At 54.7% G+C, this 17,059-nt stretch overlaps 1 protein-coding gene across 7 annotated transcripts in view; it reads left to right on the forward strand.

Moving 5' to 3' along the window:
* The window catches only part of FBLIM1 (filamin binding LIM protein 1), a 22,856-nt gene extending 6,201 nt beyond the window's left edge, over window positions 1-16,655 (forward strand). For all 7 annotated transcript variants that reach the window (XM_059376275.1, XM_059376271.1, XM_059376272.1 and 4 more), the window contains 7 exons: window positions 297-566; window positions 5,622-5,791; window positions 6,316-6,433; window positions 8,683-8,852; window positions 11,045-11,223; window positions 12,024-12,141; window positions 15,125-16,655. In XM_059376275.1, the coding sequence (XP_059232258.1) occupies window positions 317-566; window positions 5,622-5,791; window positions 6,316-6,433; window positions 8,683-8,852; window positions 11,045-11,223; window positions 12,024-12,141; window positions 15,125-15,238 (1,119 nt within the window). In that variant the 5' untranslated portion in view covers window positions 297-316 and the 3' untranslated portion in view covers window positions 15,239-16,655. The remainder of the gene's footprint in view (window positions 1-296; window positions 567-5,621; window positions 5,792-6,315; window positions 6,434-8,682; window positions 8,853-11,044; window positions 11,224-12,023; window positions 12,142-15,124) is intronic.
* The last annotated feature ends 404 nt before the right edge of the window (window positions 16,656-17,059 follow it).

Below are 17,059 nucleotides of genomic sequence, written 5' to 3' on the forward strand. Positions count from 1 at the left end.
CCCCCCCCCCCCCCCCCCCCCCCCCCCCCCCCCCGTGCTCAGGTTGTGGGGAGGGACAGGACTGCTGTGGGTCCCCTCCCTGTGGCCCGAGTCACCTGGTGGACGCCTACCCTCCCCCGCAGGACATCCCCAGCCCCTTCTTTGTCTCCACTGGGGCCCGAGCCGGCCCAGGGGAGTGGGCGCTCCTGTCTATTAGGAGAAGGGAGGCTCCGGGCCTGGGGATGTCTGTCTGTCTAGGTGGAACACAGCCTTGGGCCTGAAGCCCTGCCCCAGCCTGAGCCACACTCTGTCCCCAGCCCCACCAGGAACCGAGACAATGGCCTCGAAGCCGGAGAAGAGGGTCGCCTCGTCGGTCTTTATCACGCTGGCCCCCCCGCGGCGAAACATGGCCGTGGCCGAGGAAGTGAAGCGGGCAGCTTGTGAGGCCCGGCCGGGCCGCCCCTGGGAAGGCCCTGCTCCTGGGAAGGCGCCCGGGGCTGGCTCAGCAGGGGGGTCCAGCCCCTGGACCCCCCCTGCCAGGGCGGCAGCCACCAGGCCAGCGGTATCCCCTCAGCTCTCCAACGGAGGTAAGAAGGTGAGGGGACCGGGCAGGAGGCTGTGTCAGAGGCCACACGGAGGCGGGGAGGAAGGGACCTGCTCTGGGCTCTTTCAGGCATCCATTCATTCCTCGAGCACCTACTGTGTGCCAGGCAGACTCAAGCCCCCCCGCATGGGTTTGAACCCTGGCTCTTCCACTTGGCTGTGTGAGGTTGGCAAGCCACATACCCTCTCTGTTCCTCCGTTTCCTAATCTATAAAACAGGCATCACAATAGTACCTTCCTCAAAGGATTAGGGGAATGAATACACATGTTTGGGTCTGTGCCTGTCACGTAGAAAGTGTTAAATAATGTGTTACCTGCGGTTACTCTTCTGGGTCAGACACTTGGGACGTGAGAAGAAAGACCAGTCTTTCAGCCTACATGAAACTTAAATCTTAGTGGGAAAACAGATGACCACAAACATAATGTTGGGGAGACACAAGGGCTCTACACGAGCAAAACACGGAGAGGAGGTGGGAAGTACCAATTTTTTTTTTTTTTGAAGATTTTATTTATTTGAGAGAGAAATTGCAAGAGAGAGAAAGCATGAGCAGAGGGTATAGAGGGAGAAGCAAACTCCCACCTGAGCAGGACTCGATCCCAGGATCCTGGGATCATGACCTGAGCTGGAGGCAGACGTTTAACTGACTGAGCCACCCAGGCGCCCCAGGAAGTACCACTCTTTCTGGGACAATTAGAATGGCTTCTCCCAGCAGGTGACATTTCAGCTTAGCTAAGACCTGAATGACAGGATAGAGCTGGCCAATGGGAACAGCAAGTGCAAAGGCCCTGAGGCAGGAACGAATTGTGCACATTGAAGGACCTCAAAGGTGGTTTTATTCTCTCTCGAACTCTGCCATTCACTTGCTGTGTGGTCTTAGGCATGCAGTTGGTTTGCTTGATTTCAACCTCTGGAAGGTGGAAATTTGGTCATGTATATGACGCATCTGTCACAGAATGGATATAGTTCATACGGGGCTGTTCCTTTGCCTTGTGCTCGGCTCTGCTGCCATGACACCAGAGAGCATTGGAGCCTCCACTCCATGGAGTCTTAGCTGTTGGTTGGGTAGAAACAAGGAAGGAGCACAACCCGGGGGCTTGGGGCAGGGGGATGGCTCTCCTTACAGGACACCAGGTGGAATAAGGAGGCACAGAGACGACAAAGATGAGCTCCTGGAGTTCCCCCAGGGTGTTCTGCTGTCCCTGAGCAAAGTTAGAGTAGCCCCGGGCATCCGTCACCACAGAAACACCCTGAAGACCAATAGGAACTGCCAGTTCCAGGGGCCAAAAAAGGGCAGGAGACAAAGACACTCATGTTACATGTAACATGCCTCTTCATCTGACACCACCTGGTAAACTGATCTCTCCTTCCTAACCACACATCCCAAGGACACGGCCTCCTCCAGGAGCTTTCCTATAGAACCAAGACCCCGATGACCAGAATTCACACAGCAGGGTGTGTGATCCAGTGGGAAAAAAAATGACGTCCCTTTTGGGTAGGAGAGGGAGCCAGAGTCTATAGTGTAGATGCCCCATTGCCAACATTTCCACAACGTATTCATGGGTTGCTGGATTGCTGGAATACCAGAAAGTCTTGGGAGTGTGGTAACAAAAGCGGACCTTCCCTGGGAGGGGGAGCACCTCGCCGTGGCTGGTCTGCTGGTCCGCCATTTTGTTTGCCAGTGGGGCGCACGGGCAGAGCTCAGGGAATCTCGGGGTTTAGTCTCGCCTGAGTGAGACAAGTTCTAGGCGAGCATCTTGGTCAGGAGTCTGGTCTGACCACAGCACAAAGCGGGCCCTGGGGCCACGCCAGCTGCCGGCTGTCATCTGACACCCCAGCCAGTGCTTGTCTTGGGAATCCACACACAGGTTGGTTTTTTTTTTTTTTTTTTTGGCCCTTGCGTCCTGAGAGAGATCCCCATCTTTCCCTCCCTCCATCCCCACTCCCTTCTAGAAGCCCACATGCACAAAGCCTCACCAGCTCGTATTCAGAAGTCAGTTTTTCTCTTGGCTTCTCTTTGGGAAATCTGCGCTTCCTACTCCTGCTCCTGGCCAGGGGATCCTGGTTCAGCTGGGGCCCCTCTGCACCCTGCCTGCGGGCCTCCCGCTGCTGCTGCTGCCCGGCTGGAGTTCCTGTCCAGGCCCGGACTCAAGACAGGTCCTGGGAGAGGCCTGGGGGCTCTGGCTGCCTTTCCGCGATCCGGTTCCTGACTCACCTTCAGCTCATCTGGAGCAAGGTTCTCACACTGGCCTCGGGAGGGCCTTGTTCAAACACAGCCGGCTGGCCAGGCCCCACCCTGGGTGCTTCTGATTCAGCAGTGTGGTGCCCCCCCCCACCCCGGAGAATGTGCATTTTCTTACGCATTTCCAGATAATGCTGATGCTCTGGTCTGGGGACCCTGGTCAGGGAGCTGCTGTTCTAGCCTAAAGGCTTTAAGCAAGTGAAGCTTGGGGAGCAGAAGAAACGTTTTCCAAGTGTGGTCTTTAAACCAGCAGCGGCGTCTTCACCTGGGAACTTTTCAAAAATGTCAATTCCCAGGCACTTCCCCCAAGCCCGCTGAGTCAGGTCCTCTGGGGGTGGGGCCCACCGTCAGCACCAGAGGATTCTGTGGCTTACTCACAGGTCTAGAATAATCCTCATTATCTTTGTCGAATGGATGAGAAAGCTCTAAGCCCAGAGAGGTGCCCCAGTGACTCAGCAGCGAATGGGACCAGAGCCCCATTGGGGTGGGGGGGGGCAGGGCCTGGGCACTTGTGGTCTGCTTTCCAGGGGTGTCTAAGGCAGTCCTACCTTGTGAGGCTTGGCCTACCGTGTGCCCCAGAGACAGGTGGGAGCCGAAGGCTGATTCAGACCAGACTCCCTGTCCTTTCTCCCCAAGGCACTATGTTTTTTTAAAAGATTTTATTTATTTGGCAGAGACACAGCAAGCGAGGGGACACAAGCAGGAGGAGTGAGAAAGGGGGAAGCAGGCTCCCCACCGAGCCAGGAGCTGGATCCCAGGACCTTGGGATCATTGATCTGAGCCCAAGGCAGAGGCTTAATGACGGAGCCATCCAGGCGCCCCTCCCCGGGGCACTTTTAACAGCTCTGTTCCCCATCAGGCTTTTCAAGGCCGGCTTCCCTCCTGACCCCCAATCCCCTCCTCCGGGGGAGCTGGGCAGTGCCTTCTTGGAACAGGGGTGGGAGTTACGGCATATAAGGAGCTGTTCCTGGACAGAGCAGAGCCTGGGGCTGTGGCCAGAGCTGGGTGATCCTCAGCCCTCCTCCTCCCTCGGTCCTCCCTGGAGCCCCGGATCCAGGCCCCTCCCCTTCTGTGAACCTCTGTAGACTGCAGCTTTCCCACGAAGAATTAAGCTCTTCTGGGCATGAAGAATTAAGCTCTTCTGGGGTGCCCGGAGAGGCCTGAGTCTCAGGTGGCTCAGGTCAGGATCCCGGGGTCCTGGGATCAAGCCCTGCATGCCCTCTCTGCACAGCGGGGAGTCTGCGTCTCCCTCTCCCTCTGCCTGCTGCTCCCCACTGCTTGGGCACGTGCTCTTTCTCTCTCAAATAAATCCTTAAAAAAAAAAAAGTTAAGCTCTCTTGCACTAACCGTGAAAATAATGTCATGCGGGGGTGTATTTCTTATGTATGTACGTGTGTTTGCTGTTGGGTGGTTCTTTTTTTTTTTCCCCCTAAGATTTTATTTATTTATTTGAGAGATGGAGATCACAAGTAGGCAGAGAGACAGGCAGAGAGAGAGGAGGAAGCAGGCTCCCCGATGAGCAGAAAGCCCAATGCAGGGCTTGATCCCAGGACCCTGAGATCGTGACCTGAGCCGAAGGCAGAGGCTTTAATCCACTGAGCCACCCAGGCGCCTTATTTATTACATCGGAGAGAGAAAAAGCACAAACAGGGGGACCTGTTTGCAGAGGGAAAGTAAGCAGAGGGAGAAGCAGACTCTCTTCTAAGCAGAGAGCCTGATATGGGGCCCAATCCCAGTACCCTGGGATCATGACCCAAGCCAAAGGCAGATGCTTACCTGACTGAGTCACCCACGCGTCCCTAAAGTCTCTTAATTCCAGGGAAGTTTCCCCTTTCTTTTTCTCTCACATGCCGTTGACTTTTTGCAGAAAGTAGGGTCAGTTTCTGTAGAATGTCCCTGGTTTTTCCCTTGGCTCCCACACCTATTCAACTCATCCCCTCTCCCAAATTTATCATTAAGTGGAGTTAATTCCAGAAACCTGATGAGATTGGGTTTGGTTCTTGCTTATATTCCATGGGTGTCCCCTTACCTGTCTACAACCTAACACGAACCTGAAGATCCCTGGTATCTGCCTGGGGTTGATCCGTGGATTCGGGTGGTGACAGTCTGATCCCTTTTCTGGAAAGTTCTACATCTGCCTTTCACCTGATGCTTTCAACACTCGATAGGCATTACCTGAATCCGTTATTTAAACCAGGTGGTGGCTCCCACACTTGAGCGGCATATCGTCACTGGGAGGGTTTCTCCTGCTGTCAGTGGCTGCACACCCCCCCGCGTCCCCCCCGCCCCCCCGGCAGGTTCCGATTCTCCAGATCCAGGGCAGACGCAGATGGTGCATTCCTAGACATAGTTCCAGGCACTGTGGCTGCTGAGCCAGGAACCACACTTTGAGAGCCGCAGCCTTAGGAGCTGAGTTTGCTTGTACTTCAACAGGGACCTTCTAGCAAGGATTTGGGGCCCTCGAGTGTCCAGGTAGGGAGGGCTGTTATGGAAGGTTCTGACAGCTTCTGTTTTCTGAGCCCACACCACGTGCCATCTCCCGTGCCAAGTCCTTCCTGTTCTCAGCCCGGAAAGGTTGATACCCATGTTTCCACTGAGTAAACAGACCCAGAGAGGTTAAGTGTCTTGCCTAAGGACACACAGCAAGTCAAAAGCAGAGCCAGAAATGGGACCCAGGCCTGGGGGGCCCTGGACCTGAGCTCTTGACCCCCATGTTGTATGGCCTTCTGGGTAAGTGCACACCTTTTCTGTCCGCCTGCAGAGACTCAGACCAACCCCTCTCTCCCCTTTTGGTTGCAGGATGTTCTCTCCCTCCTCCTCCCTTGGATGGTGAGGACACACTCCCCGACCTGGACCTCCTCCCTCCTCCACCGCCCTCCCCTGATGAGCAGCTCCCTGCCTCGATGGGAGCATCACTCATTTCAGACTTAGAGCAGCTGCATCTGCCCCCACCCCCGCCCCCACCTCAGGTATGGGTCCCTCCATCCCTGTGGAGCCCCAGGGTCCCCAGGGAGGGGGACGGAGAGTCTGCGCCTTTCAGGGATTTAAGCTTTGGAGGTTGCTCCTGCCTGAGGGTTGTCCCTCTTCAATACTTTTAAGCTGGTAAAAGCTGATCCTGCTTTTCAAGGTCCCTGGAGGACGGGTGCCAGACCCTTTGCCCCCTCAGTTACCCCCCTTTCAGCTCTGAGAAGATAATTTTAATCCCCTGCCCTTCATAGAGGCCGTCGTAGTAACGGGCAGGATTCCAGGCCAGGCAAGAGCGATTCCAGAAGATTCTTCAGAAGTGGCTGGAAGTAGCTTTGGGCCCCAGCCACTGCCGTCAGCCTTCTAGCGGAGCGACGTTTGGTCGCTTGCCTCTCTGTGCCTCAGTTTCCTCCTCTGGAGAGCGGGGCTAATTGTGCTTGGTGCCATCAGAGGAGGAGCAGAGCTGAGAGGGCTGTGTGGGGTCCCCACTGGGTGACAGCTCCCCTGCCCTCCCCTTGTCACCCCACAGTCCCTGACCGAGGCACCTCCGCCCCAGCCTCGGCCCGGTCTCGCCAGGCCTGCGGAGGACGAGCTGCCGCCTCCCCCAGAAGAAACAGTCGGCTTCCACGAGAGGGAGGCGTCCACAGGTACGGGCTCGGGGCTGGAAGACTTCTGGGTGGTCCCCAGGAGCCCTCACTGGACACGCAGGAGCTTCCGAGCCGGAACTAGAAAAGCGGGGCCCCCGGCGTCTGTCCCACTCACGGTTCAGCCACGCGCCTCATTCCTGTACATCAGTTTTATGTTTATTACCTTAATCTTTTCCCTTTGTAACTGAAATCCATTTTTATGCTATTTTAAAAATATTTTTATATTTTATTTATTTGAGAGAGAGAGGGGAGGGGAGGGGCAGAGCGCAAGAATCTCAAGCAGACTCCTCCCCGAGTGCCGAGCCAGATGCAGGGCTCAATCTCACGACCCTGAGATCATGATCTGAGCCTAAGTCAGGAGTTGGACGCTCGCTCCACTGACTGCGCCCCCCGGCGCCCTGAACTGAAGCCCATTTAAATATCGATCAGCAAAATGTGCTATGATAGCAAAATGCCTTGGATTTTTTCACTGTTTAATTTTTTTTTAAGATTTTATTTGTCACAGAGAGAGGGATCACAAGTAGGCAGAGAGGCAGGCAGAGATAGAGGAGGAAGCAGGCTCCCTGCTGAGCAGAGAGCCCGATTGGGGACTCGATTCCAGGACCCTGAGATCATCACCTGAGAGGAAGGCAGAGGCTTAACTCACTGAGTCACCAAGGTGCCCCTCACTGTTTAATTTTTTGAACACATAGTGTTCTTGCATAGACAAGATAAAAAGAACAGAAAGACAGACAGTGCAAAGTCTCCCCTTTGAGTCATCTGTGTGTCTCCCGCTTTCCTGTCAGATGGGCAGCCTCTTTAACATCTCCCGTATCCTTCCAGAGACATCTGATGCATATGCAAGCTGTGTCTGGGCTGCCCCCCGGCCCAGCCCATTTTTCCACAAACTGGAGCGAACTCTCAGCTGTTCTGCACTTTGCTTTCTTTCCTTCAAACACCTTAGGGCTCACACCACACCCGAACATAACATGGCTCCTTTTTCACAGCTGTATAGTATTCCACCGGGGCCCTGCTGTATATGTGTAGCCAGCTGCCTGTGGATGGACACTTAGGTGGTTTCTTGCTCTAACAAGTAAGACTGAGACGAAGTGTCTTTCACGTGGGTCATTTTGCCTGCGTGCGAGTTTGTGAGAGAAATTTCTAGAAGAGAAAATACCAAGGCCAACGGGTACATGCATTTGGTCCTCCCGATCTGTACCACGCCCCCCAGCAGTGTCTGAAGGCATGACCCCCCCACGCCTCCCCAGGCCCATGTCTTAGCCATCTACTTAGCAGCTGCTAAGTGCTTACCAGGCACCAAAAGCCTTCTCTACTCCACGGTTATGATCTAATTCTCTGGCTTCTTCTAGTCTTATGGTTTCAATTGTCATACTTAGATCTTTTTTTTTTTTTTTTTTTTTTTTTTTAAAGATTTTATTTATTTATTTGACAGAGAGAAATCACAAGTAGATAGAGAGGCAGGCAGAGAGAGAGAGAGAGGGAAGCAGGCTCCCTGCTGAGCAGAGAGCCCGATGCGGGACTCGATCCCAGGACCTTGAGATCATGACCTGAGCCGAAGGCAGCGGCTTAACCCACTGAGCCACCCAGGCGCCCGTCATACTTAGATCTTTGATACATTTGGAATTATCTGGGCATAAAGGTGTCACCATGGAGCCTCCTTTAAATTTTTTTTTTTTTTTTTAAGATTTTGTTTATTTATTTGACAGAGAGAGATCACAAGTAGTCAGAGAGGCAGGCAGGGAGAGAGGAAGGGAAGCAGGCTCCCTGCTGAGCAGAGAGCCCGGTGCAGGACTCGATCCTAGGACCCTGAGATCATGACCTGAGCCGAAGGCAGCGGCTTAACCCACTGAGCCATCCAGGCACCCCCTCATTTAAATTTTTACAGATGGTAACCCATGCGTCCCGATGCTGTGTCCTTTAATTTAGGCTTTTTTTTTTTTTTTAAGTAATTTCTACAGCCAACAGGGGGCTCAAACCCACAACGCTGAGATCAAGAGTTGCACACTCCAATGACTGAGCCAGGCGGGCGCCTGTCCCCGATTTAGGCTTTCAGGGGCTTTTCACATTCCTTTTTATTGCTCCTAAAATGAGGCCACACTCCCAACCCCCACCTCCCCACCTCCCCACCCCCCCACCCCCTACCCCCGCCCTGGGGCTCGAGACCTAGCACTTTAGGCTTGTCCTGGGCGGTGCCTGGGTACAGTTCTCCCAGGCCGGGTGACTGACAGCTGGTGTCTCCTCCACCCCAGATGTCTGTGCCTTCTGCCACAAGGCCGTGTCCCCCCGAGAGCTGGCCGTGGAAGCCATGAAGAGGCAATACCACGCCCGGTGCTTCACGTGCCGCACCTGCCGCCGCCAGCTGGCCGGGCAGAGCTTCTACCAGAAGGACGGGCGGCCCCTCTGCGAACCCTGCTACCAGGTAACCTCCCACTGCGGGTGGCCTCCGGGCACCAGACACCGTGCTGGGCCCTTGGAAGGTCTCCCATTATTTCGTTCCCCACAGGAATCCTGGGAGGCAGGCCCAGGGACCCATTTCACAGATGAGGACATTGAGGGTCAGCGAGGGGAAGGAGCTCAGCCAAGGTGTATTAGTTTTCTGTGGCTGCTGTGGTAAATCCCCACAAACTTGATGACCTCACACAGCACCCATTTATCCTACAGTTCCGGAGGTCGGAAGTCCATGGGCAGACCTGCACCCCCTCTGGAGGCTCTAGGGGAGAATCTGTTTCCTTACCTTTTCCAGCTTCTGTAGCTGCGTCCTTTGTGTCCCTTGGTTCCTTCGTCCACCTTCAAAGTCAGCACAGTGGTGTCTTGCTTTGGTGTCCTGCTTCCTCCTCTCTGTCAGTTCTCCCGCTGCCTCCCTCTTACGGGGACACTGGGGATGGCACTTCGAGCCCACCCAGGATCCTCTCCCCATGTCGAGACGCTGAACTCAATCATATCTGCAGACCCTTTGGCCATTAGAGCCCGTAGTCATGGGTTCCAGGGATTAGGACCTGCATGTCCTGGGGGCATGGACGCAGCCTGTCACACGTCACACTCTGGAAGGTGGTGGACGGTGGGGAGCGGGGCTTCTCCCACTGTGCCGCCCAGTTCTGGAGCCCGTGCTCTTGCCTCTTGCCTGAAACTACAGGCTTGAGTGCACAGAGGAACCTGTGTCACCTCCGAGTACCAGAGGCCATCTGGGAGAGCTGGTTTGGTTGCCACGATGTTAGAATTGCAACCTTCTGATGGCGTGTGGTGCGCAGCCCACTCAGACGTGTGCCCTGGCTGTGTGCGGACCTCCCCTTGGTCTCATGAGTCGATAGCACCTGGGGGTCTGTGTTTTTAACAGGTCTCTCGGGTGATTCTGATACACACACTGCAGTTTGAAAGCGACTGATTCCAAGTGTTAGAATATTTGGAGGACTAGCTAGTAAACTCCAGACAATCTGGTGACCGTTTCAAGACATCACCAAAGTCAGGAGGCACCGTGGGAGCAGCAAGGAGCCAGGCCATCCGCACCCTATCCCTCTGACCCCCTCAAATGACAGGGGGAGATAACCTTATCCTCTTACCTGCTCACAGCCAGGCACGGGTGAGGCACTGAGGGGAAACCGGGGCGAGGGTGTACTGACAGCTGGAAACAGCAGGAGGAAGACTCTAGGCTGTGTTCTAGGGAGGGAAGGGCTGCCCCCAGGACAAGGAGAGAGGGGGTTCCCACCAAGGGGGAGCAGAGACCAACACACCTTTCTGTCGGGATGAAATCAGGTTAAATGAACAGGAGCCCAGCTAGGAAGGGAGGGGACCGGTTTGGAAGAGAAGGTGGACAGGCTGGAAGGTCTTTGCTCTGGGTCAGTAATCTCTCTCTCTCTCTCTCTCTCTCTCTCCCTGCTCCCTCCCTTCCTTCTCCCGCCTTCCCATTCCCCTTTTCACCACCCCACCCCACCCCCACCCCCCGCCATCCTCCTCATTCCAGAAGGGATCTGAGGAGCTTATAAGAATGCACAAATACCTATAGTAAATAATGTTGTACACTTAAAAATTTGCTAAGAGTATAGATCTCATATAATGAAATTTCAGAGATAGATAAATCAGAAGAGAGGAAAATTAAAGTAGAACGGGGGATGAAGCCATAGGGAAACTTAGTACCCCAAAATATATGACTAAAAGACCCCTATAGTCATTCGCTAAAGTGGGACACAGAATTTGACTCTGAGCTTCCCAGTGGCCAAATGGAAAAGGGAAAGAGTTTTGAAATTTATTGTCTGTAAGATCAAAAGCACACCAGTTCTTCCTGGAATTCCGTTTCCTGACTGTGAGGTTTAAGAGAAATTTCCCCCATGGGTCCTAGTGGACACTGGCCATAAGCAGGTCCTAGTAATGAAAAATACAGTAATAGCTCCTTGGCAGGATTCCTCACTCTAGGCCCAGGACAGAATGCTAAGCTTGATTCACTTTAACCAATGGTAGAGGTTTTGGGGTGGTGGTTACGGGCCAGTTGCATGAGCGGGAGCCCTTCTCTCTAGCCCTGTGCTTCTAGGCCCCTGTGGGTTGCCAGCTAGAAACCCCTTGCTGCTTGGAGCGGGCACAGCCATGGGATGGCTCTGAGGCAGTGTCCCTCTGTCCCAGGACACCCTGGAGAAGTGTGGCAAGTGTGGCGAGGTGGTCCAGGAGCACATCATCAGAGCCCTGGGCCGGGCCTTCCATCCTGCCTGTTTCACATGCGTTACCTGTGCCCGGTGCATTGGGGACGAGAGCTTTGCCCTGGACAACCAGGATGAAGTGTACTGCCTGGACGACTTCTATAGGTATGAGAGGGGGTCTGCGTGCTGGGTAGGACTCAGCCAGAACAGAGGAGCCTGGCCCAAGCTCTAGGGGCTGGCACAGAGCATTCCTGCAATCTCTGGGCTCACAGAAACCTGTCTGCCTGGTCCACACACCCTATATTTGACCACACACCTGCTTCTAGCTGAAACCCCACGTACTTGCACTGTGGCAGGCACTTCACGTGAGTTAAGCCCTTTAATCCCCAAGCCTGGCCTGTCAGGCAAGTACTATTAAGCATTCTCTTTTACCAAATGTGGAAACTGAGGCAGGCAGCAGGTATGGAAGTTCCGATTCAAGCCCTGAGGCTGCAGAGGCTCCCTTTGGAGCTAGAGCCTTATGAAGCCGTAGCCCGAAGCTAGGACACCTGTCTGGCTAAGTCCCTACACTGGGGTTGTGCACTGCCCAAGGGGAGAGACAGCTGTGTCTGTTCAAAAGACAGGGAAAAAGAAGAAGCGTTGACCCACAGTACCAGATAAACGAAAGGGGGGGTCAGCCCCACTGAACACACATGAGATTTCTTGCCTTTCTAAAATTCAAAAGTTCCCCAGTCAGTTCCTTGCCTCGAGCTAATTATACCCTGGGAAGCCGGGTCTAATTACACCAGCCTCTCCATCCGCTCCTGCCAGGAAGAAAGAGGCTTTGTGGCTGTGGCTGCAGGTGCAGTCACATGGCGACGCGTCCAAAATAGCTCCGGGAGCCGAACTAGCGCCACCCCGGCTCCCACAGCTAATTTCTGCGGTCCTGGCCAGAGCGCCTCAAGCGTGGGTTCCCTTCCCTCTAGGAAATTCGCCCCTGTGTGCAGCATCTGTGAGAACCCCATCATCCCTCGGGACGGGAAGGATGCCTTCAAAATCGAGTGCATGGGGAGGAACTTCCATGAAAACTGCTACAGGTGTGAGGTGAGTGGGGTGGTCAGGAGTCAGGATCACGCTGCGGGTGGCCCCCTGCTGCCCCCAACCCAGCCCTGCCGAGAACCCATGGGATGCCAACACTGTGCTGGGTGCCGGGACATGGGGACAAGTTGGGGTAGGGGCTCAGCTGCCAAGTGTTCACCACCCAGTAGCAGAGACAGATAAGAATGGAGATCATTAGAAGCAGTCTATTAATCAGAGCTCTGAGTTAATGATAAAAACCAAGCTCAGGGCCCCTGGGTGGCTCAGTGGGTTAAAGCCTCTGCCTTTGGCTCAAGTCATGATCTCAGGGTCCTGGGATCAAGCCCCGAGTCGGGCTCTCTGCTCAGCAGGGAGCCTTCTTCCTCCTCTCTCTCTGCCTGCCTCTCTGCCTACTTGTGATCTCTCTCTCTGTCAAATAAATAAAATCTTTAAAAAAAAAAAATGCTCATCCTGCTTTCCTCAAGAAAGGGAATCTCATTGATGAGATCATCAGGGCATCTCTCCGTCTCTCAGTTCTGCCCATTTTGTATGTTCGCTTCATTTTCTCTTCCTGGGGGCTAGCTCCTCTAAGAGGAGAGGGATACAGGCGTGGTCATCCTTCCAACCTTGAAACCCCCTCAAGGAAACTGGCCCAGTCTCAAGAAGGCCTCTGATTGGCCCAGCTTGGGTCACATGAGCCAATCTGAGCCAATCACTGGCCGGGGGGCTATGATGGACAATCCCTGAGGCCAGGGAAGCAGGTCCCCAGGACACAGGAGGAGTTGCTACGAGCCTGGGAAAGAAGAAGGGGATGCTGCAGAATGTAGGGAAGCGAAGAAGATCGGAAAAAGCTGCCCAGCATAGGGCACCCACCCATCCCCCATCCCTCCCCCGCCCCCCCAGCAGCTTCCCCTGCTTGCTTCAAAGCTCTGCTGTCACCGTCTTGAAATTCTTCCTCTTCGAACAAGGGGTGCTACTTTGCCCTTTGCTCTGGGCTCTGCAATTATGTAGTCAGTCCTTCTAGGGAGACTCCCGAGTCCTTCCCTGCCTCTTCCTCTGTCACCCCCATGTTGCTGATGTGTCTTCTCTGGTGATGGTGACAAAGGTAGCAACCCTTTTTTTTTTTTTTAAGATTTTTATTTATTTGATAGAGACCCAGCAAGAGAGAGAACACAAGCAGGGGGAGTGGGAGAGGGATAAGCAGGCTTCCTACTGAGCAGGAGCCCAATGCGGGGCTTGATCCCAGGACCCCAATGTGGGGCTCGATCCCAGGACCCCGGCATCATGACCTGAGCCAAAGGCAGACACTTAACGACGGAGCCACCCAGGTGCCCCAACGTAGCAACTTTTATGGTGCCACCTAAGTGGGGTGTCCCAGAGGACATCTCTTAGCCAGCCAGTGAGTAACTCCAAACATTTACCTTACTTTGCCGTATTTAAACAGATGCATGGAGCCAAGAGGCTGTTTGTGCTCAAGTGACAAGGAGGCTTGGTGGAGAAGTTGACACATTGCTCCATATTACGTTGTGCGTTGGTTGTGGTTCAAGGTCCAGCTGATAATACATCTTGCCAGAACAATGATGTCATTTAAGTGCTGTTATCACCACTCTAGCCCTCATTAGGCCCCATAGTGATTAGCTTTTCCCTGAGCCTGGCTGGTGAGCACACAAACCCTCCCTGCGTACCCCTAGTCGGCTTGGCGAAGGCAGCTGTAAGCATCACCCAGGCTGCTGCTCTAAGTCCGGGCTCTGGCTCTAGCAGTTACATTTTAGAGGGGAAGGCTTGAAACACCGTGGCCCGGAACTGATCCGGGGTGCTGTTTCCCCAGGCAGAGAAATGGGCTCCAAGGTGCCATCTCAGATGAGGAACAATGGGGGAAAAACAGCCTGAAAAAAGTGACTCCAACTCTGGTCCATTAGACCTAGTTCTAGCCAGCTCTGGGCCATCCCACAGCTCCCTCACAGACTGTGACTCCGTCATAGATGAGGGCTTTTCTCCCTTGATTCTAATTGAGGAGAGGACACATGTACCCTTTTGGGACGTGAGGTTTGGCACTTGATACTGCGGAATGCCAAGCAAGTAGCCTCTAGGAAGAGTACAGATCCGTGACCTTGCACGACTTGAGGTGCAGTTGCAGGGAACAGACACACGAGGGCGCCCTTCTCCTCTGGCTGTGCTGGGTTAGGATGGCCGCTGGGACCCCAAAGTTGTCTCTGTGGGGACCAGCTGCTCTGGCCCGAGCCATGCAGCTTCCAGAGGTTGCCAGCTGAGCCCTGATTCAGATCTCCGGACATTCAGTCGTTCCCATTGTTGCACTCCAGCGTGTGTCCAGGGGAGGCTCCCAGTGAGGTGTGGGCAAAATGGTTAAGTGGGCAAATTTCAGGCCCCGAATCCCCAACCTCCTTGGTCCGAAATCCTTTGGAGATTTGAAAAATCAGAGGTTTGTGCCAGTGTTGAAGCTGTGCAGACAGGGGAGCAAGAAAAAAGATGCCTGGGCTCAGGCTAGAGACCTGTCCTGTCCCAGTCTAGAAGCAGCTGCCCGGCCTGGGGCGAGCCTGTCGTTCCCCAGACCTCAGTTTCCCCAGCTGTGAAGTGATGGGACGAGACTCGATTCAGTAATTCACGCAGCAGATGGTTATCGTGGGCTCGTGGGTGTACCAGAGTCTGGCCTAGGCGGGATCTAGCAGGAAATGGGGTCACTGCCTCTCAGAGCTTGCGTTCTAAAGGGGCTGCTGCTGGGTGATCACTAAGGCCCTTCTAGCTCTTCCTGAGATCCCTCAGTGTCCGTGACCCTCGGTGTCCTCAGTTCTCCCCTTGGCTGACTCCGCCCTCATCGCTCACACCTCCGTGGGGATGGAAGCCCCCATGGGCCTCGTCTTCCCGGCCCTCTGGAAGTACATTTGTCAGTTAATTTCATCAGCAAACGCGGGTGGGGGGGGTCCGCCCCGTGCAGGCTCCGGGCCGCTTGCTCGGGTCTGGGGTCCATCCGCTCGTGCCTTGTTTCCCGCAGGACTGCAGGATCCTCCTGTCCGTGGAGCCCACGGACCAAGGCTGCTACCCGCTGAACAACCGCCTCTTCTGTAAGCCGTGCCACGTGAAGCGGAGCGCCGCGGGCTGCTGCTGAGGGCACCCGCCGGGGCGGGAGGGCCTCTCCTGACTCAGTTTGCCTTTCTGACCCACGCTTGCACACTCTCCTTCTGAGCCAGGACAGGGACCGGCTCTGCCCCCTTCGTCGGGGACATGGGGGCTGAACCGCCCCAGGCTGAGCCCCCTCCCCGCTCAGAAGTGGGCAGTTGGCAGACGGACGGTGCTTCTCAGACTTTCCACTCCTCCTCTAGCCTCTGGGCTCTGGAAGGCTTTCAGGGCTCCCATCTCCGAGGCTCTCGCCCCTCTCAAGCACTGGCCTTGACCCCCACTTCCATGGGTGAGTCGGCATGAGTTCTCTAGATGCCACACCATGTCCCTAGCAATGACACTTTAGCTGTCCCCGTAGGGGATACTAAGACCAGCCCTGGCCTGCAGGACTGAGCTGTTTGGGTAAACCTCCAAGGTCCCTTAAAAAGCCCCATCCCACCCCCTTTTTTTTTTTTTTAACAAATTTGAGATTTAAACAGTGAGAAACATTCTTTGGACTTGGGGCGAGGTAGGGATCTTGGTAGGAAAAATCTCATAAATGTACAAGAATGTGGCCTAGCGGTGGGAGCCTTGGACGTCTCACCTGGAGGACATGTCATGCTGACGTGGGGACCAGGTATGAACCTGAACCGCCCAGCAGGGGCGGGCGGAGAGGGTGGTGTAGGCTGACATACTGGGGACGCCGGCCACCCCTCTGCCCTGCCTTCGGGTGCACCTCCCGGTGCCACAGTGATTCTCCATTAAGTGCCGGTTGTATGCTGGGACCAGGGTCCAGAAGCTCTGAGTGTCCTTCCAACAGCCTTGATCGGGGCTGTGTACGCTACCCCCCACGCATGCGCACACTCGTACGGGACAGGACTGAGCTGTCCCTTCTGCCTACCCGTTTATCCCCCGCTGTGTCCCACTCGGACCCTCCAACCCAGGCTGCCCTGTGACCACTGCTTCCGCAAGGCCGTACCTAGAAGATTCTTCTTTTTAAGGAAAATCACTTTTGATGCTTTGTAACTTCTGAGACTGCTTGTAGGGCATGAACAAATGAACTTTCCTCCCTGGAGTGCTCGGGGTGCACCACGCTCTCCTCTGCGGATGCCCTGGGCTCCGAGTACTGGGAGCGTCTCCTTCTGGAGCCCCTTAGGGGCCTCAGAACGGAGCCCAGCTTCTGGCTCAAAGCTTGGAGAGTGAGACCCAACCTGTGGGCGTTCACATACCATTTCCACAATTCTTGTAACCAAGAACCTCCTGTTCTCTTCTTCCTTAATATTTTCTTGGACTCAACATATTTTTTTTGTTTTACTTATTTCAAACTTTAGTCTCATGCTAAGCAATATATCCTGCCGTCACATCTTATGTGCTAGTTATGTTTTTTCCTATTACACGTGAAAATAAACGCGTACCTATTCAAAGTCTGTCTGTGTTCCAACTAAGATCTCTAGAGAAAGGCCGGCCTTCGGCAGTAGCTGGAGAAATGTGGGTTGGTTGTCTTCTCACTGTGGTACGAGTGTCCAGACAGCGCCTGTTCCTCGTTCCCCCAAACAGGGGCTCAGCTCAGCAGATGGAGGGACTCGTGTCCCTCTCCCTGCCCAGTGACGAAGACTTGCCTGCAGCAGCTGACCCCCAGGCATGCTGGTGCACCGTTCCCAGACACAGGCCACCAGCAGCAAGAGTGGCTGCAGGGTGCCCAGAGCGGGGCCTCTGTTTTGGGGGGCCCTCCAGGGCCGGCAGATCCTTTCACAGAGTCAACATCTGCCCGCGGGTTGTGCTGTCTGCACACGAACAGAACGTCCCCCTCCACCCTCGCAGGGACAGCCTG

This window comes from Mustela nigripes, chromosome 14 (genome assembly GCF_022355385.1).
Source record: "Mustela nigripes isolate SB6536 chromosome 14, MUSNIG.SB6536, whole genome shotgun sequence".
Lineage (NCBI taxonomy): Eukaryota > Metazoa > Chordata > Mammalia > Carnivora > Mustelidae > Mustela > Mustela nigripes.